Source organism: Myotis nattereri, assembly GCF_964212035.1.
Source record: "Myotis nattereri genome assembly, chromosome: 8".
NCBI classification, from domain to species: Eukaryota; Metazoa; Chordata; class Mammalia; order Chiroptera; family Vespertilionidae; genus Myotis; species Myotis nattereri.
In genome coordinates, this window is record NC_138083.1 from 87,532,688 (window position 1) to 87,553,016 (window position 20,329).

Here is a 20,329-nt window from a genome sequence, read left to right on the forward strand (position 1 = left end):
AGTAGGAAATAAAGGAGCATAATCTATGTTATTAAATGTCACTTCAGCAGCTGTTTGGGGTATGAAATGGCCAGCCTGCAGATGACCACAAATTCAATGTGAGAGCATTCCCAAAGCTCTGAGCTTTCTTTTTTATTTTACTGATTTATTTTTACAGAGAGGAAGGGAGAGGGATAGAGAGTTAGAAACATCGATGAGAGAGAAACATCGATCAGCTGCCTCCTGCACACCCCCCCACGGGGATGTGCCCGCAACCAAGGTACATACATGCCCTTGACCGGAATTGAACCTGGGACCCTTCAGTCCGCAGGCCGACGCCCTATCCACTGAGCCAAACCGGCCAGGGCAGCTCTGCGCGTTCTCGCCTTGTTACCCTAATAGGTAAATTGGTCAAAATAAAGCTCCGTGGCATCGCTGGTGGGAGCCGAAGGTTGGGGTCCTGCCTCGGTTTCCAACCCTGCCGCCCACTCACTGGTGGTGGTTCGTTCCTGTGCAGGGTCGGCTGAGACCTGGGGCTGGTGAAGTTCCGGGACGCAGGGCTGCGGGGAAAACGGACGGCGGCGCGTGTCCGGCAGGCCGCTCGGACCCTGTCCAGGTTCCCCGCGGCGCAGGCGGCAGGGCCCGTGCACGGCGTGAGAGCCCGCAGAGCCCCTTCCCCTCCCTTGTCCTGCAGGCGGGACGCAGGCCGGGGGCTGCCCCCGGAGAGAGGCGCCCGGCCAAGCCCGGCCTCAAAGCGGTCATTGTCGCGGGGCGCCCCTCCCCCGCCCCGGGCGCGTCCCCATGGCAACGCGGGGCTTCGCGCTCCCGCCTCCCGGGCCGCAGACAGGAAGCCGTCCGCGCCGGGGGCTTCTGGGAAACGGCTGAGAGCGGCGTCTCTGCGTCGGCCGCGGACAGCGAAGCCGCTGCGGTGCCCGAGCCCCAGGTTTGCGCCGGAGTGCGGGAGGGCCTGCGGGGCGCCGGGCGAGGGGCTGCGGGCCGCGGCGGGAGCCAGCGACGAGCCCCGGCGGGACCTTCCCCGGGTCCCGCGGGCGCAGGCCGCCGTCTTCGCGCCCAGCCGCTGCGGCCCGGGGGGTGGCCCCAAGGCCGGGTGGGGCTCGGCACCCTCCGCCGGCCCTCCTGCCCCGCGTCCTCCGCGACCCTGGCCTTTCCCCTCCCCCACCCGCCGGTTTTGTTCTATTTCGAGGCTCAGCGTCTCGCGGGGAGTTCTGGGACTCGGCTCGGGCGGGGGTGGGGAGGGGCGGGCCTTGCGCGAGGGCTGCCGGGACTTGTAGTTCCGCCGGCCGCGGGCGGAAGTGCTGTGCCCCGCCGTGGACGCGCCCGGCCGGCCTTGGGTCGTGAGAAATCCGCAGCCGCGGGGGCGGAGGGGCCGGCGGAGGGCGGGGCGGGGCCCGCGGCGGCGCTCGGCGGGATCAGGTAGGGCGATCTTCGGGCCCTCAACCCGAATGCTCTTCGGACCGCGCGTGGGCTGCCCTCCCCGCACCTCCCGTGAGAATTCAGGAAGAAGAAATCCCGTGTAGATGGGAGGCTGCCGCCACTGCTAAGGCAGGAGTAGGCGGGGACGACGTGCGGCTAAACCCTGTTTCTAGGGCCACACTCCAGAGGAGCGAATGACACTCCGTGTGTCACGTGTCTGATGAGGGCTTTTCTGCTCCTGGTCTTCATCTTGATGGGGCCCCAGTCGGTTTCCGACCTGACCGGTTTTCAGGCCCCGGCCCCGAGTAGATGCGTTTCTAAGACGTGCGGTCCCCAGCGGCGTGGGCATGACTGCAGGTGCCCCGGGAATGGCCGGAAACGGGCCGGGCCTCCCCGAAGGCAGACGCGGGGAACACAGTCACCCGGTGCGGAATGGGATTCGTCGTGGTTAAAGCCTGTCGCAGATTTAGATGGCACGGGAGGTTAATTCCCCCCCGCCCCCCCAACATTACGTTATCTATTCCTGAGCAAGTGAACAATTAATTCTTCAGTTTATTTTAAGGGTAGGGGGTTCTTAAACATTCTAAAAATACTTTTTAACGTAACAGAGTCTGCCTTAAAATGTTTTTTTCTTAAGCATATCCTTGCTTTTGAGTTGCCCTAAGTGTGGGAGGGAACACCAGTCTTCAGTTGCAAATAATGTGTCTCAGGATCAGGTGCATTTAGGAAACACTACAAGGCCAGGTAGTAAATGCTAGGTTGTTCAGGCCATCTAGTCTCTGTGGCGACAATGCGTCTCTGCCATTGTAGCGTGAACTGTGAACAAATGAAATTATTTAGGGACAGATGGTTTCATTTTCTATCGTTTTCACATGTCATGAAGTATTCTTTTGAGATTTTTCAACCATGTGACACTGCCCTGGCCGGCTTAGCTCACTGGTTGGAGCATTGGCCTGCGAACCCAAGGGTCGAGGGTTTGACCCTGTCGGAGCACATGCAGAAGGCAACCAATCGATGTGTCTCTCTTACGTCCATGTCAGTGTTTCTCTTTCTCTCTCTCTCTCTCTCTCTCTCTCTCTCTCTCCCCTCCCTCTCCCCCTCTCTCCCCTTCTTCTCTCTCTCCTTCCTCTCTCTCTCTCTCTCCCCTTCCTCCTGCCCTTCCACTCTCTCTAGAAATCAATGGAAGAAATATCCTCAGGTGAGGATTAAAAAAAAAACAGTGAAAACTATTCTTAATACAAGTGTACAGAAATGGGCAGCAGGCCAGATTTGACTCTGAGCTGCAGTTTGCCAACTTCTGGTATAGTTTATTGATTGGAATTTTTTAATTCAGTAAAAAGAAATGTTTTTACCTCCTTTATCAACATGTATCCAAATTCTTAGGATAGTTGGTCGTTGACGTGGTTAATTTTTTGTGTCTTAGGATTGCCTGTGGAGAAAACGAGGTATCTCCCCCAGGCCTGTATTCTGCCTGCCTCGATTGTCTCTTGGTGAAGCATTAAAATCAGGATGTCTACGCAGTCAGGGGAAGAAGATTCCGTACTTATCATCCCAACTCCAGAAGAGGAGGAAAAATTCCTGAGAGTGAAGTTGGAGGAGGGTCCTGATGGTGAAGAGGGATCGAGCATCCCCTGGAGCCGTCTCCCCGACCCGGAGGTCTTCCGACAGCGGTTCCGGAAGTTCGGGTACCAGGACTCCCCGGGGCCCCGCGAGGCCGTCAGCCAGCTTCGAGAACTTTGCCGCCTGTGGCTCAGGCCCGAGACGCACACGAAGGAACAAATCCTGGAGCTGGTCGTGCTGGAGCAGTTTGTGGCCATCCTCCCCAAGGAGCTGCAGACGTGGGTTCGCGAGCATCACCCCGAGAATGGAGAGGAGGCAGTGGCGGTGCTGGAGGATTTAGAGAGTGAACTGGATGACCCCGGACAGTCGGTGAGCCTGCCTGTGCCGCTTCCTGGGTCCGAGGCCCTGGCCCCACCCATAGGCAAAACTGCTGAGTAACCCCCACTCAGTGCAGTACCTGTGTCCCTCGGCCTCTCTCAGGTCCCGGGAGTTCCGATTCGCATTAAACGCCGTACCAACTGAACCCAATCTTATTCGCAGGTTTCTCTCTGCCGGCGGAAGCGGGAGGTGCTGGTGGAGGAGATTGCATCTCAAGAGGAAGCGCAGGGCTTACCGAGTTCGGAGCTCGATGCTGTGGAAAACCAGCTCAAGTGGGCGTCCTGGGAGCTCCACTCCCTCAGGCACTGCGGTGAGGACCAGGCTTCCCTGGGGCGGAGGGGGAGACAGGAGGGGGCTTCTGTCTAGAGCCCTTTGCTTATTACCCGTGTGTGTGTGTGTGTGTTCGTTCTTAGACTGGACACCCCGTAGGAGCTTGGTTCTTTTCTCATAACAGTTAGTTTGCTGAGCTCAGGTCTTTTGTTCCTAGACATCACCATCAGCCTTTTCTCTTCTTCCGCCTCCTCCTGGATGGCTGGCGTCTGCTCACTCGGAGCCAGCGCCTGCCTAGAGCCCAGGTCCCTGTGCATTGTGCATGCAGTAGTGCATATTGGTCGTCTGTTCCATGTCCGTTCAGTTTCCTGCCTCATCTTACTGGTACAGTAAACTTACCTGAGGCCTCCTCAAGTCTTATATTTGTTGTTTTTACTGGTCTTTCTAAATCTTCGCCTATTTTTTCAACATCCTATCCAGAGTCATTTTTTTCTAAGGTTCTTTTTTTTGTAAAAATGATATTTTGATAAAGCTCTTCATCTTCTCTAAGTATTCATGCAAAAATGGGCTTTCTAGCTATAAGAAGCTTTTTTTTTAAAAGAATGATTTGAGAGAGGAAGGGAGAGGGAAAGATTGAAACATCAATGATGAAAGAGAATCATTGATCGGCTGCCTCCTGCACGCCCCCAACTGGGGATCGAGCCCGCAACCCGTGCATGTGCCCTTGAACGGAATCAGAACCTGGGACCCTTCAGTCCGCAGGCTGATGCTCTATCCGCTGAGCCAAACTGGGTAGGGCTTTTTTTTTTTTTTTTAAATATATTTTATTGATTTTTTACAGAGAGGAAGGGAGAGAGATAGAGAGCTAGAAACATCAATGAGAGAGAAACATCGATCAGCTGCCTCCTGCACATCTCCCACTGGGGATATGCCCGCGACCCAGGTACATGCCCCCGACCGGAATCGAACCTGGGACCCTTCAGTCCGCAGGCCGACGCTCTATCCATTGAGCCAAACCGGTTTCGGCCAAACTGGCTAGGGCTTTTAAATACAGAAAAATTAAATTAGTCCTTCCCAGTATTTTTTATAATTAATGCTACATTCTTGTTTGTATACTTTGATACCACCCAGTTTATCCCTCAAACTACTGGATGTTTTCCTGATTCAGAACTTCGGGTGTGGGGCTGAAGTATGCTGGGAATCTGGACATTGTTCTGTGCAATACAGTTTGCAAACCATTATCATTGGCTTAGAGGTGGCATTTTCTTGGGTAGAAAACTTCTCCCCTGCCTGAGTTTTAGGATACTTTTCATCTCTTTAATTCCTCATTTCAGCAGTCTAGTCTTTACCTCACTTGAGAACGTTCTTCTTACTGTGCCATTTGTCTCCACGTAACCTGTACACTCCTCTGCTCGCCAAGCGACCCTCTCGGCCTCTCCTTGTCAGCCTTTTCTCCTGACTTTATTCCTTTCTCAGTCATCCATTATGGACCTTTCCGAGTGCTGCTGTTCACCCTGTAGTAACCGTCTTGACTTTTCAAGTTTCAGGAAAGTCTTTTTTTTCTCTTGTAAATTTTATATATTTTTAAATAATTAAAAACATTTGTTTATTGGAGTGTGTGTATCAGGAAAGTTGTAAATGAAACTTGCTCATATAGCTACCTGCAGATGTGATGGTACCTCATGCTGATAATTCAGGCTGTTCTTTCACTAGGCACATCTGTCTGAGGCTAAGAAAGACTCATCTAGATACTGAGAAATACCAAGTAAGGCAGCCTTCTTCACAGGAAAACTTGGATTTATAGGGCGTATTGCATCTGTGAGTGTCAACCTGAACTAACACAGGATGCTCCCGGCTCATCTTCAGCCCCTGTCAGGACTCCTGTGTTCTAATCTTGGCTGTGACCTGTCTTGTCTAGCTCATTTCAGAAATAGCTACTTTCTAACTGATGGCTTATTTTTTATACCATTGTATTGAGGTAATTTCTCCCTTTTTCAAAGCAAAAGAATATTATAATGCTTTTCTAATGGCCAGCCTTATTTTATTTTTGTTCTTACAAAGTTCCATCCAGACCTAGTTGTGTCACTCTCTCCTGAAAGTCTTAAAATCTACCATCTTTCTGTTCTTTTTCCCCTCCTCATTACCATTTATAACCACTAGCCCAGCCGTGGGCAAACTACTGCCCGTGGGCTGGATCCGGCCCGTTTGAAATGAATAAAACTGCTGGGGTCCAACCCCAGCAGGTCCAGGGGTCCCCAAAGGTGTGGACGGAGTTGGCGAAGACTATCCACCCTCTTCCTACGGTGGAGTCCTATCCATCTCGAGAGTGGGCTTACCTAGGGGTCCCTGTTCGGGTGCCAGATGCTGGGGTCCAACCCCAGCAGGTCCAGGGGTTCCCCAAGGTGTGGACGGAGTCGGCAAAGAGGGAAAGACTCGGAGGCAGCGTTCAGTTGATCAGCATGGTTGGGTTCTCTTGCCTGGTTCTATTGCCAGGTTCTGTAGGTTCTCCAGGTTCGGTCGCCAGGTTCTGTCCAGGTTCTCCTGCCATGTTCTGTCTAGATTCTCCAGCCAATTTCTGTAGCCAGGTTCTGTCCAGGATCTTTTTCCATGTTCTCTCCAGCGAAGTTCTTCTGTCTCTAGGTTCTGTGTAGGTTCTGTGTCTAGGTTCTAGGGGAATCCTGTTCCTGGGGTTCCGAAAGGTGTGGACGGAGTTGGCGAAGACTATCCACCCTCTTCCTACGGTGGAGTACGATCCGTCCTGAGTGTGGGGCGCTTACCTAGGGGTCCCTGTTCGGGCGCCAGATGCTGGGGTCCAACCCCAACAGGTCCAGGGGTCCCCAAAGGTGTAGACGGAGTCGGCGAAGAAGGAATGACACGGAGACAGCGTTCAGTTGATCAGCAGCCTAGCCAGGATCTCTAGCCAAGTTCTGGTCAGGATCTCCAGCCAAGTTCTGGTCAGGATCTCCAGCGAAGTTCTGGTTAGGATCTCCAGCCAGGTTCTGTAGCCATGTTCCCTCGCTAGGTTCTCCAGCCAGGTCTGTCCAGGTTCTCCAGCCAGGTTCAATCACCAGGTTCTAGTCGGGTTCTCTTGCCATGTTCTATCCAGGTTCTGTAGCCAGGTTCTGTAGCCAGGTTCTGTCTCTAGGTTCTTCAGCCATGTTCTCTCGCTAGGTTCTGTCTCTAGGTTCTGTGGCCAGTTTCTGTCCAGGATCTTTTGCCATGTTCTCTCCAGCGAAGTTCTTCTGTCTCTAGGTTCTGTGTAGGTTCTGTGTCTAGGTTCTGTGTGTCCTGTTGTCTTGTTACATCTGTATTTATACCAGTTGATTCCAGTCTTATCAATCTCTATTCCAAAGGTTAGGGCGTTTTTTATCTGCATTCAAGGGAGTAAAAATTATGTAGCTTAAGCATGATTGTTCGTAGTTAAAGTGATTAATTACCCGCCTGGCACTTAGTTAAGGGGTTTTATTCCCTCCCTAACTTCAGGGGAAAATCCCTACCTGGGGAAACAACCTTTCTCAGAGAGGTGACCTTGGTTAAAACACATAGTGCCAAGAAGGTGAGCAAACATTAAGAACAGTATGCCATATATGCCAGGTCCTTTGAAACAGCAAGGATGGACCGGCTCCCGGCATAAAACTAAAAAAAAAAAGACCGTACCCTTTTATGTAATGATGTTTACTTTGAATTTATATTAGTTCACACAAACCCTCCATCCATGCTTTTGTTCTGGCCCTCCGGTCCAGTTTAAGAACCCATTGTGGCCCTCGAGTCAAAAAGTTTGCCCGCTCCTGCACTAGCCTGTTCCTACTTCTTTTCAGATTTAACTGTTTAATCCCTCATTATGTTATTTACCTCATTAGCCTCACAATCAGTCATTTCATATTTTTCTCTCTTGAGAGTGGCAACCTTAGCATCAGCTTTCACAATATTGTTTATAGATGAATGGAAGCTATTTATTTACTTTAAATTCATTATTTTTTTTTTCCTTTGGGTTTCTTTCTCCCAGAATAGGAAATGAGTGATCTTTACATTTTCTGTTTGTTTCAGATGATGATGCTAGGACTGAAAATGGAGCGTTAGCTCCAAAGCACGAGATTCCTGCAGCAGTGGAATCTCATGAAGTTCCTGGCACGCTCAGTGTGGGGGTTCCTCAGATTTTTAAATACGGAGAAGCCTGTTTCCCTAAGGGCAGGTTTGAAAGAAAGAGAAATCCTTCGAGAAAGAAACAACATATATGTGATGAGTGTGGAAAACACTTCAGTCAGGGCTCAGCCCTTATTCTTCATCAAAGGATCCACAGTGGAGAGAAACCCTATGGATGTGTTGAATGTGGGAAGGCATTCAGCAGAAGCTCCATCCTTGTGCAACACCAGAGAGTCCACACTGGGGAAAAACCTTACAAATGTCTTGAATGTGGAAAAGCCTTTAGCCAGAATTCTGGGCTTATTAATCATCAGAGAATCCATACTGGGGAGAAACCTTACGAATGTGTTCAGTGTGGGAAATCCTATAGTCAAAGCTCAAATCTTTTCAGGCATCAGCGAAGACACAATGCAGAAAAACTGCTGAATGTTGTGAAAGTTTAAGAAATTAAAAATAAAAGTCAGCACTCAGGTCTATTTCTTCAGAAATGAAGACAAAAATATGGAATGATACATAATGATACAGTTTGGTCTCCCTATAAGAATGTTAGAAAATCCACTGGGAAATGTAGAACATTGTCACTCAACATTATCAGTTTGTTTTGAAAGAAATGGTATCTTACCTGCCTAGAAACTGAAATTTTAAACTTAATTTACATGGGAATGCCTAAATCTTTCATGTGATGTTTATATTCTTACTATTTTTTTCCAAATAATGATCTACTTGATTCTTTGTCTCTTACAATTTTCTTTTGTAGACAGACACATTAGGTTTGTGTTGATCATGGAATCTTCTTTGCAAGGATACATCCCTTCCCTTCTACATTAAAGGGCAACATAGGGATTATGAAGTCTGAAAACCGAAACCATCTTTTCAAAATTTACTCTTCTGTTTTTTGGTTTTTTTTTAACCCAATTTGGATATGCATTTCAGAAAATAGAAGATAAAAGATGACTAAAGCTTCAAAGTAAAATTAGAAGTGATGGTGATAAAACATCAAAAAGTGAATGGGACGCCTAGATTGGGAAAGATGTAAAAATATTTGGATCCCAAGAACTGAAGTGTATCAAGAATTTATCTAAATATAATTATCTGCCTGTAGGAAAATAAAAATGCTGCATCCTGTCTATAACTTGGAGGCATCCCACTAGTGAAAATACTGTTCTCTGTATCATTAGAAAGTGGACAGTCTAAACAAGAATCATAAACTATGAAAGTAGAAAAAACACTAGAGAATTTGCAGTCAATGACAGTGTTGAAGGGCAAATGTGAAGGTAATAGTCCATCTTGGCTTTGAGAAGATCCAATTCTTTATTATTTTGCCTTCGTTTTTGTTAAGGATAGAAAAAATCCCTGACCAGGTGGGTAACAAGTATCAGGTTTGTTATTTTATTTTAGTTTTTTGGTAAAAAAGGGTTGAACACCAGGCTAACAAAGCAGCCACGCATTCATTCATTCAGCATTTTCTACCGACAAGGCACTGTGCTGGGTACTGTAGCCCTACCATCAGTAGGTAGGTGATTCTTCCACTGTATATTATCGGGGAACTGGTACAAAGCGGTTTCTTGTGAGTTAGCCTCTGGCCCCCTTCTGAGCAGTCCTGGGGGAGCCATAGTTCTCTTACCAGGGTGCTGTATTTGGTTGGGGGAAAGGAAGACAGCTCAAACTGCTAATCCTAACGTCTCTCCAGCATTCCTCAGAGGTGAGTTTAAAATTCTATCACAGTTTGGAGGTTTTATAAAACTAATCAATCTCTATTAGCATTGAGGTTGTACTTACATGTTAAGTTGAATGGATTGTTCTATTTAAAAAGTAAACGACTAGGTTATTAACAACTAGTTTATTAACTATCAGAATTGATTGAACTATTTTTTAAAAATTTTAAGTCTTAACACATTTTTATAAATGTATGAAAGTAATGCATTTGTAGTAGTAAGGTTATATACTCCTTGGCTGAGAATCTGAAGTACTGTGGTTCTACTGTTCAGTGGAAAACTCTGGAAGTTAAAATATAGAAAATGAGAAAAGGCTTTCTTATAGTGGGCATCATTGTGTGGAAAATGACCCATTTGAATAAATATTTCATAGTTCCAGAGATTTTGGTTACAACTGGTGCTTGGATTAAATTTTAAAAATGGAAGGTGAAATTTGCATGAGCCTATTAAAAAGCATAGTAATACATGCAAGGCCAGCTGGTGGAGAAGCGAGGCAGAATGGGGCTTGTTTATAGGTTTTCTGATAATTATAAGAAATGTGCTTTATAGATTAAGGTTTATTGAACTATAAATATGTAGTAATGTTATAATGTATTTTAAGTTATACAAGAAAATGTAGGGACTTTTGTTTGGGTCTTTTTTTCTGTAGCTGAGAGGAAACATGTCAATGTCCAGTAAAGGTATAGACTCCTCTGCTCTAAGATGCAATGATCTTGAGTTGATTGATTGATTGATTGATAACTGGTTTCTTTCCAAGTAGGCTTTGAGGTGGCATATTTGGAATTCTGCTAGGGTGACAGGATTCTTAATATCAGAGTAGGTAAGAAGGGGTCAAGCTCTCAGTGGTTGACATTTCATGCTTTTTTCGATTTTATATCTTTTCTGTATACCAAGAAGCTTCAGTGTGGTAGATTTGTCTTAAAGGCCAAAGATGTTTGGTATAACGTGAGAGCTTAGACAAAGTAGTGTTAGAGTTGGCAAATAAGTGTTTGTCTTGCCAGCTCATAGCCATGGGTTGTTTAGAAAACATTCTGAGGCTATGGCAGGGCTCAGTGGGGAAATGGCTGGATCCAAAAAGACTGGGTGATGGTCCACAGGAAAAGAAAGTGGTTGGTGTACTTGCTGTTTCTGATTAGGTTATATCCCCAGTGGATAAATCGACCTAAAATAACTATTCAGTGATTTATGATTTCATCTATACATTTATCTATACCCACACAGATAATCATAGCAATTCTGGGGGCTGCGCAGCCTCTGATGAAATGGTGATCTGGCAGTTGTCAAGCAGTGGCAACTTTTGGTTAGCAAACAAGCAGTCAGTGTTAATGGCATGCAGACTGCTGATACCTACCCAATAGCCACTGAGCATTTGCTCATTACTGGTAAATTCTGGGTTTCTTGGAGGTTAAGCTCCTTACATTCACACCCAGTTGGCACTTGATCATTTAGCAGTATGTCTACCGCATTAATGTAGGTTGAAGGGAGAATTATATGTATTGAAATAATCTGCATGCCAGGCATCAGATTAGACCCTCCTTGTCGCACTTAGATTTGTAGACTAAACAGCAGGATTCAGAGATCATGTGACTCGCATGTGGCCAAGTAGAGCTAACACTCAAATCTAGTTCTGTGAACTCCACAGACATCAATTTTTCCACAGTGCCATGAGCAGTGGCTGTTAAACCTTGATTTTAGATTTTATCTTTTATGGTTCAGAGGTTTTTATCTTTTATAGTTAACAAATATGAAAACTATTAAATTCACTCATTAAGATTTTTTATAGTACAGAATATGAAGTGAAAAAAGAACATTCTTTCTCATAGTCTTACTGAGAAGTAATAATTACTTGGTCTGTTATTCTTCCAGACTTAGGCATATACAAGTTTAAGCAAAAATGTGTTAATAGCCGACACTTATGGTTCCTATAAAGGCACTGTTTTGAAGTGCTTTACCATGGATTAACTCTTAATCCTCACCGCAACCATATGAGGAAGGTACATATCCCCATTTTACATGTACTGCTCTGAAATTTGTCTCCCCTCCTTCCCAATTTGATATAGGCATTGTTTTTCATGGCTACAAATACTGTTCCATTGCATGAATATACTGTTATTTATTTAATCAACCCCTGGATAATTTCGTTCTTTTTTAAAATTATTATACATAAAGGTATGATTAAGATCCTTGTACATATATTTTGCTGCTTGTGTGGGTATTTCTGTAGGATAAATACAAGTGGATTTTTTGGGTCAGAGAATGTGCACATTCAGCATTTTAAGAGATGCCACCCAAAAGATTACCAATTTACAGCAGTTTACAACTCCTCAATGATAAGAGTGCCTGTGGGCACCCACACCAATCTGATAGGCAAAATGTATTTCCTTCCTTTGATAATTAATGAGGAACATTTCTTCTTATGTTTATTGGCCATTTGCATTTCCTGTTATGAATTGTGTTTGCCCATGTTTCTTTTTTTTTTAAATTATGAAAGTATAAATGACTACTAGCTCAATGTATAAAGCATAAATGATACAGGTATAAGAGCAAAGACTTTCTCCAGCACTTCAATCACATTCCACTTCCCAGAGTTTAGTATACATCTATCTAGTCCCCTTTCCATACATCTCCATTTGAATGTACATAAGCATATAAAAGCTATTTTTACATAAACAGGATCATATATGTACTGTTCTACAGCTTGCCTCTTTTTTTGGTCTCAAAAAACCTATTCCTGAGGTCTTTAAATTTCTTTAATAGGATTCAATATTATGAAAATACCATGACTGAAGGTATTTTTTTCTCCTGCTCTTACATTGCCAAAGTAAATGTTTTTTCATATATCTTTGTGCATATGTGTGACGATTCCTTTAGGATGGTGTTGTCTAAGGTGGATTATTACATCAGCGGTGCACTCCCTGATAGGCTCACCTTGGCCTTCCTAAAGGCCTTCATAACGTTATATTTTACCAACTGTAGGGAAAATGCTCATTTCCCCATATGGCCTTATCTGCACTTATTTTATCTGAACAACAACAACAAAAAATCCTTAATTACATTTCCCTGATTAATGATAAGGTTGAGGTTATTTTCATGTTTATTGGCCATGGATTGTTTGTTCACATCCGCTACCTGCTTTCCAGCTGGGTTATGTGTGGGTGTATGTTGTCTTTGTTTGTACAGCATCTCTTTTCCGTCTTCTGGTAACAGAGCCCTTATTTATTGCGGGGAACCCATTCCCTATGGCTTAGCTGAATACATGACCAGGTCTGGCCTCCCTGAATTCTGCAGCTCCTTACCGTAGCCTCAGTGATGAAAGCATAGGCGTGTAACTCAAGCCAGGCTACAGAGAGCTCTCAGCAAACTGCAGAAACGATTGGCAACACGGCTCACGGAGATCCCAGGAACTAAGGACTGTGTGTGTACCATGTGGGGAGAGCGAGGAGAAGCTCAGAGGCTAGCAGAAAGGACAGAGAACTGAGTTCTGATGTCACTTTTCTGGAGGCCCTCGATCCAGCTGTGCCTAAAGCCTGCCCTACCTCCGGACTTTAACGTTTTGTGAGCCAATAAAGTCCCTTTCCTGTTTAAGATAATTGAATTGGGTTTCTGTCCTGATTAATATAGGTTATTTGTATTTTCTTATTGATTTGTAGAAACCGCTGTAATTTTAAATTCTAGACTTACACTTTATGCACTATATAGGTGAATAAAATTAGCATGGCCTTCCATGATTTGGCCTCTGTCAACCTCTGCCATTTGTTACTGCACTCTCGATACCACACGCCACACGCATATACTTTACGCACCAGTAATAACTGAACGTTGATGTTGGGAATGTCTGTGGATGAAAAGCTTTTCACATGGTCGTGTCTTCAGGAATCTCTCTTCCCATCCTTCATTCCAGGACTGAGAAGGGATGACACTGCTGTCTCTGCTGCAGCCATTCTTCTGGGGGCATTCCCCTCAAGTGTTTTCTGTATGTGACCCTAGGAGTCCCTCCCCATGACCTCCATACCCCTCCCATGGTTCTTGGGGGCCCTCATTTGATTCTGAGGTCTGTGGATTTGAAATTGCTCAAGCCCAAGACTTCTGGGGTTTACATTTGTTGCCCCTGTGTGTGGAGACTACAAGTGGCAGTAAAAAGAAAAAACACTAAAAAAACACTTTATGTCGGTGAATAAGGAGAAAATAAATCCGGAAAGAGGGATACGAAAATCCAGGAGGAAAGGACTGCCATGTAGGAAAGTCGTTCAGGGAAGGTTTCACTGAGAACGCGAGAGCCGATGAAAGACGAGTGAGGATAAGAAAGCAAGTGGACCCGAGGAAAGATGTTCCAGGCATGTGAACACAGTACCAAGGACTCGATGTGGGAACAGTGCGTCATTTGTTCAAGAAACAGCAAGGAGGCCAGTGTGTCTCCAGCAGAATGAACTTGGGGGGGAGTAGTGGATGAGGCCAGAGAAAAGTGGGGTGAGGGTTATGGGCAGGGCCAGATCATGGGAGACCTGGCTAGCCAGTGGTGGGACTGTGATTGAACATTGAATGAGGAAAGAAGCGACATGATTAGTTGCTGAGAAGAGAACAAAGTGTCTTGTTCCTTTGAAGTTTCAAAAAAATTTTTACACATTTTTTAAGGTAATATAATAATAGAAAAGGTTTAGAAATAAAAAAGCTAGTTTTTTAAAAATATTAACTGATAAGCTAGCCAGACTGATCAGGGGAAAAAAAATATCAGGAATGAGAGGTGTGACATTCCATCATACAAATTTATGTAAAAAGTTCTAGTCAAGTTTGCTGATCTCTGTCCTGATGATTCTAATACTCATTTATTAGGCATATTGCTTGAGCCATCAGCAATATTTGCATGATAGACAATTTCCTTTAGCTTAAAGAACAACACTTTGGTTTTTTTTTTACCTCACGGATGCTTCTCAGTCTCCATGCTGGTATGTACTCATTTTTCTGGACTACTATATTTAGAAAACAGGGAGGATGAGGAGTGTAGGATAGCTATGTTATTTTATCTGGATAACAAGAATGTTTAGTAGAGCAATTCACCAGGATAGGGAATTGAGGAGGAAAACATTGGATGTATGTTAAATTCATGAACATAAGTTTATCAGTAAGACACAGGAGAAATGTGTAGTAAACAGTTGGCTCTTAACATTTCACTCAAGAGAGATTGCTAAACTTCAATTTAAAATTGATTACTCTATTTTTCTTTTTCACTTTTTAAAAATTCTCCAAAGAACAGACAATAATTGATTGTATACCTACTCATTGTCTCCCTACTCATTTCTCAACTTATCATGTCAGTATCTTCAAGCTCCTCTACTTCTGGGCCTCATGATTTTATTTCCAGACTTTCAAGTAGTTTTTCTTTTTGCTCTCTTTCCTCCTTTTAATCTTAGACTTCATAAAACAGAGGAGTGAGCATGCCATTCCCTGGTTCAAAGATCTTAATGGCTTTCCATTGTCTTGAGAGCAAAATGCAGAAATGTATCTACTCCCACCACCTAATACTTTTTAGATGACACTAAACCCCGGGAAGTTTAAGTGCCTGTTTACTATCACACTCCTCAACTGTCTTTTACTTCATTTTTAATTCCATTTTATTCTTTTTCTTTTAAGTACATGTCCCAGTTATTATTTCCATAACATGTAAGTTTGATGGCAGGAACCTTTTATTTTTTTCCTTTGGTAGCACTTTAGTACAGTGCCTGGCACTGAATGTTTGAGTGAATTAATGACTAAGCACTCCACTCCACATCATTTCTTATACTTCCTTGCTTCTGTGCCTTTGTTGACTATTCTCTCCCTGCCTTTATGCCCCTACCTCATCCTTCAAACTTCAAGTCTCAGGAACTCCACAAAGCTTTCCAATCAGAATTGAACCCTACCTCCTCAGAGCTCTCACAAGTATCTTTTTGTTGTTAATCAACCGAGAATATTTTTCCATTGATTTTTAGGGAAGGTGGAAGAGAGAGGGAAAGACAGAAACATCGATGTGAGAAAAACATCAGTTGGTTGCCTCCTGGACAAGCCCCAACCAGGGCCTGGGCTGGGGAGGAGCCTGCAACCAAGGTAATTGCCTTTGACCAGAATTGAACCCGTGACCTTTTGGTCCGCAGGCCAACGCTCCATCTGCTGAGCCAAACCGGCTAGGGCTACTAGTAAATATCTTGTTTACCTTTATGATTACATTGAGCTATACGTTTTCTGTATAGACATCAGTCCTTAAATAATACATGCTTTGTTGGGACAGTACACAAACCTTTGTATACAAACTTTGTGTAGACTAGAAAGCCTTAAACAAGTGCCTTGCACATAGTAATTTGACAATTCCTATTGGATTGAAATATTAGATAATTATAGAGGATATTCAAAGTATATGATAGCATAATTTTAAAAAATGGTTAATACCAGAAAGACAATTAGAATTAAAAAAAAACTTTATTTTTCAGTAGAAAACATTGCATATATGCAGCCTATTAATAGGCATGTCAGAAATCAACAAATGTCTGATGAATGTTGCCACCTAAAAAATCAGTGAGTAGGTATTTTTATTTTTAAACAGAATATGCTACACAAATTAGTCATGGGGTATTTAGCTATACTTTTGTTCAATTTATAGATGACAAGATAAATAATGTAGTAGAGAAATTATCATACTTTGACATATGAAATATTTTTTTATTGTTTCACATATTTAAGCTGTGATTAAATGGTAGTATTGAAGAAATTATTTCAAACCACTAAAGCTTATAGGCTTCATTACTGAAAGCAAAATAAATCCATATTTGCTATGTACATCACAGGAACTTAAAAACTCCTCACTAGGAAAACCAAAACTAGGCCACAAAAACTTTTTTTTTTTTTTTTTGGTAGAAAATGGAGCACTGGAGTTGTGTAGTTAATAAGTTTAGTATCAGAATAGCATCATATGTTCATACACTGGATTTAATGATTACTAGCATTAACATAAGGTAGAACTCTCCAGATGTCAGGAGATAGGTGTGATATCTGAGTGAGTGCCAGTTAAATATGGAAGGTATTTTAAGTTTTCCCTACATTATCTAAAATAACTTCTCTGATATGTGATAGGTAATTTGGGCTCACTAAAGATTTGAGGTTATAATACTAATATATTTCTAAGTTCTGATTGCACACCCACAACACTGATTTTTACAATATCTGGTAAGGTTCTTAATACTTTTAAAACTCTCATGGGTTGTATTTGATAAGACTAGAGATTTTCTCACATTATAGCAGATACAAATTTCCATTGTTGCTGACATTTGGTATAATTTTTATTCACATTGAACATTTTCCCACAACACATAGGCTTCCTCCTCAGAATTTCTGAGTTAAACCTTCATTATAACAATTGAATCAATGTTTTTCTCTCCACTATGGGTGGTTTCTTTTTCTTCTAAATGTAGTACAAGAGTTGAGCATTAAAACCTTTTTCATAATCATCAATAGCATTCATAAGCTTTTTTCCAGTATAGTGTCTCTGGTACTGAATAAAGTTGGTGTGTACACTAAAGATTTTCTCACATTTGTCACAATTAGATTGTCTTGGCCAGAATGGACTTTCTCATGATCAATAAGTTCAGAGATTTGGGTAAAACTTCTGCTGCACTGAATACATGGGTGAGGTTCCTCCCCACTGTGGATTCTCTGATGTTCAGTAACATCAGTGCATGTGCCAAAGGCTTTCCCAAATGTATCACATCTATATGGCTTTTCACCATTGTGGATTCTTTGATGGTTAATGAGATCAGAGTGCCGACTAAAGCTTTTGCCACACTGATCACACCAATACGGTTTCTCCCCAGTGTGGATCCTCTGATGTAGGCTCAGAGCTGAGCACTGACTGAAGGCCTTCCCACACTCATTACATTTGTATGGTTTCTCCCCGGTGTGGGTTCTCTGGTGTTTGATAAGGTCCGAGTTCTGACTGAAACTTTTGCTGCACTGTGTGCATGGGTATGGTTTTTCTCCAGTGTGAATTCTCTGATGAAGAATAAGGTCAGAACTCTGACTGAAGGCTTTCTCACAACTGTCGCAATGATAGGGCTTCTCCCCAGAGTGCACTCTCTGATGTTTAGTGAGGTCCGAGCTTTGACTAAAACTTTTATTGCACTGATTACATGCATATGGTTTCTCTCCAGTGTGGATTCTTTGATGTTTAACAAGGTCTGAACGACGACTAAAGCTTTTAGAACAATTACTGCATGGATAGGGTTTCTCTCCTGTGTGGATTCTCTGATGTAGAATAAGGTTGGAGCTCTGACTGAAGGTTTTCCCACATTCATCACATTCATATGGTTTCTCACCCGTATGAATCCTATGATGCTTCACAAGATCTGATCTTCGACTAAACATTTTATTGCACTGGTCACATGGGTAAGGCTTCTCTCCAGTGTGAATTCGCTGATGATTAACAAGATCTGAAAGTCTGCTGAACGTTTTGCTACAATGAGTGCACGGATAGGGTTTCTCTCCAGTGTGGATTCTCTGATGCAGAATAAGGACTGAACTCTGATTAAAAGCCTTCCCACATTCATTACATTTATAGGGTTTCTCTCCAGTGTGGATCCTTCGATGTTTAATAAGGTCTGAGTTCTGACTGAAACTTTTGCTACACTGATCGCATGGATATGGTTTCTCCCCGGTATGGATTCTCTGATGCAGAATAAGGTCAGAGCTCTGACTGAAGGCTTTCCCACACACATCACATTTATATGGTTTTTCACCAGTGTGGACTCTTTGATGTTTTATAACATCAGAACTCTGACTAAAATGTTTGTTACACTGGTTACATGTATAAGGCTTCTCTCCAGTATGGATTCTCAGGTGTTTCACCAGGTCTGAGCGCTGGCTAAAACTTTTACGACAGTGGCTGCACTGATAGGGTTTTTCTCCTGTGTGGATTCTCTGATGTATAATAAGATCTGAGCTCTGACTGAAGGCTTTCCCACATTCATCACATTTATAGGGTTTTTCACCAGTGTGGACTCTTTGATGTTTAATAAGGTCTGAGCTCCGACTGAAACTTTTAATACACCAATGACAAGGATAGGGTTTCTCCCCAGTATGAATTCTTTGATGCAGAACCAGAGCTGAGCTCACACTAAAGGCCTTCCCACACTTATCACATTCATAGGGTTTCTCCCAATGGCTTCTTTGGTGCCTAATGAGGCCTGTACTCCAAGCAAAGCTTTGTCCACATTCATCACAGTTATGCTGTCTTCTTTTAAAGAGGTTCTTATCCTTTTCTTTTAATGTATCCCCCAATTCACAGAATTCTCTGCATTCAGAATCCTGGAGAACATCGTCTCTGGGGTTGTCAGACTCTTCAGTCAATGGTTCAGTTTCTGCTGTGATTTCTTCCTCTGAAGCCAGCTCTCCAATCTTGGTCTTGGTCTCACCATCTAGAACAATAAACAAAATTCAAATGGAATGTGTTCTCTAGACTGTAAGAAAGTTTCAGGTGAAACAGATGTCATCACAATATGGGAGTGCTGCAAAACCCAAAATCACCCTCTGAGAGGGAAATTAGGAAAACCCAGGAAGTAATGGACCACAATAGTGAGAGAAGTGGCTTACCAGATTTGATCTGTATATGTTTGTCACAGGAGATCTGAGAATACCAAAATCTAATCACAGTGACTAGGAAAGTTAGACTAAATTAGAGCTGATACATAAACAATTCATGAACGTTTGTAAGGTAAGCAGTGTGAAAGAGTTGGGGGTGGATGGGGAGGCAGCAGCACCCAGGCTGTCACTGAGAGGGTATACCAACCAGGCTGGTCAGAGGCTATCATTAGGGTAAAGAAAGAGGCATCATGCCTAGGAATAGTCAAAACAGAATCCAAAATTATAAAAAAAAATGTCTATAGATACTCCTCCATCTCTTTTGTCCTTATTATTACCAACTGAATTGGCCAAGAATGTATTAGCCCTTTTTTGAGTTAGCCAACTTTGATCAGTCACTGACCAAACTTCCTTACTATGGAGTGTAAATTAGGAAAAGGTCAGAGAGGTGGGGCCAGAAATCTCTTTTGAGTTGATTTTTGAGAAGGCCATTCCTTGCTCAACAATGGTAGGAGCTCCATTGAATTTCTTGATTGTCAGCCCAGTGTTAAGTGGTGTTTACTATAAAAAGCACATCACAGCTGGCCACGGTGGCTCATTGGTTGAGTGTCGACCTATGAATCAGGAGGTCATGGTTCGATTCCTGATCAGGGGATATGCTGGGTTGCGGGCTCAATTCCCAGTGGGGGTGGGGTGTGTGTGTGTGCAGGAGGTGACCAATTGATATTTCTTTCTCATCGATGTTTCTCTCCCTTTCCCTTCCTCTCTCTCTCTCTCTCTCTCTCTCTCTCTCTCTCTCTCTCTAAAAAAGAGAAAATCAATAAAAACATATTAAAAAAAGATAAAGTACAATAAATTACTTTTGTAATTTCGAAGGCAACATTTTCAACCAAAGTTCTATAAGAAAATGATTTGAGTGACTATTTAAAAAAAAAATATTTTATTGATTTTTTACAGAGAGGAAGGGAGAGAGAGGGAGAGCTAGAAACATCGACAAGAGAGAAACATCGACCAGTTGCCTCCTGCACACCTCCCACTGGGGATGTGCCCGCAACCAAGGTTCATGCCCTTGACTGGGATTGAATCCGGGACCCTTCAGTCCCCAGGCCGACGCTCTATCCACTGAGACAAACCGGCTACGGCAAGTGACCATTTTCTTAATTCTCCCCAAAATGATACATAGATACCATAATAGGAGAGACATTAATTGTATGCGGGAAACGTATTTATACGTTTTACGTTGACTGGTA

The 20,329-nt window shown here is 43.5% G+C and overlaps 1 protein-coding gene across 3 annotated transcripts; it reads left to right on the forward strand.

Moving 5' to 3' along the window:
- Positions 1–814: 814 nt before the first annotated feature.
- Positions 815–19,352, forward strand: ZNF24 (zinc finger protein 24). 3 transcript variants are annotated; one of them, XM_081097904.1, is made up of 4 exons: positions 815–922; positions 2,837–3,342; positions 3,514–3,661; positions 7,669–9,850. In XM_081097904.1, the coding sequence occupies exons 2-4, from the start codon at positions 2,923–2,925 to the stop codon at positions 8,205–8,207; spliced, it is 1,107 nt and encodes a 368-aa protein (XP_080954030.1). In that variant the 5' UTR covers positions 815–922; positions 2,837–2,922; the 3' UTR covers positions 8,208–9,850. The 3 variants fall into 3 exon arrangements, with proteins under 3 accessions (XP_080954030.1, XP_080954032.1, XP_080954031.1); XM_081097906.1 differs by having other exon boundaries at positions 833–922; positions 8,522–9,758; XM_081097905.1 differs by lacking the exon at positions 7,669–9,850 and adding an exon at positions 18,787–19,352 and having other exon boundaries at positions 857–922.
- Positions 19,353–20,329: the final 977 nt, after the last annotated feature.

What these genes read in the sequence shown, in the direction of transcription:
- ZNF24 (XM_081097904.1), top strand. Translation starts at nt 2,923, where the DNA reads ATGTCTACGCAGTCAGGGGAAGAAGATTCCGTACTTATCATCCCAACT. An exon ending in TGGATGACCCCGGACAGTCG is followed by an intron (nt 3,343 to 3,513) that starts GTGAGCCTGCCT and finishes TCTTATTCGCAG; the next exon opens with GTTTCTCTCTGCCGGCGGAA. An exon ending in CCACTCCCTCAGGCACTGCG is followed by an intron (nt 3,662 to 7,668) that starts GTGAGGACCAGG and finishes TGTTTGTTTCAG; the next exon opens with ATGATGATGCTAGGACTGAA.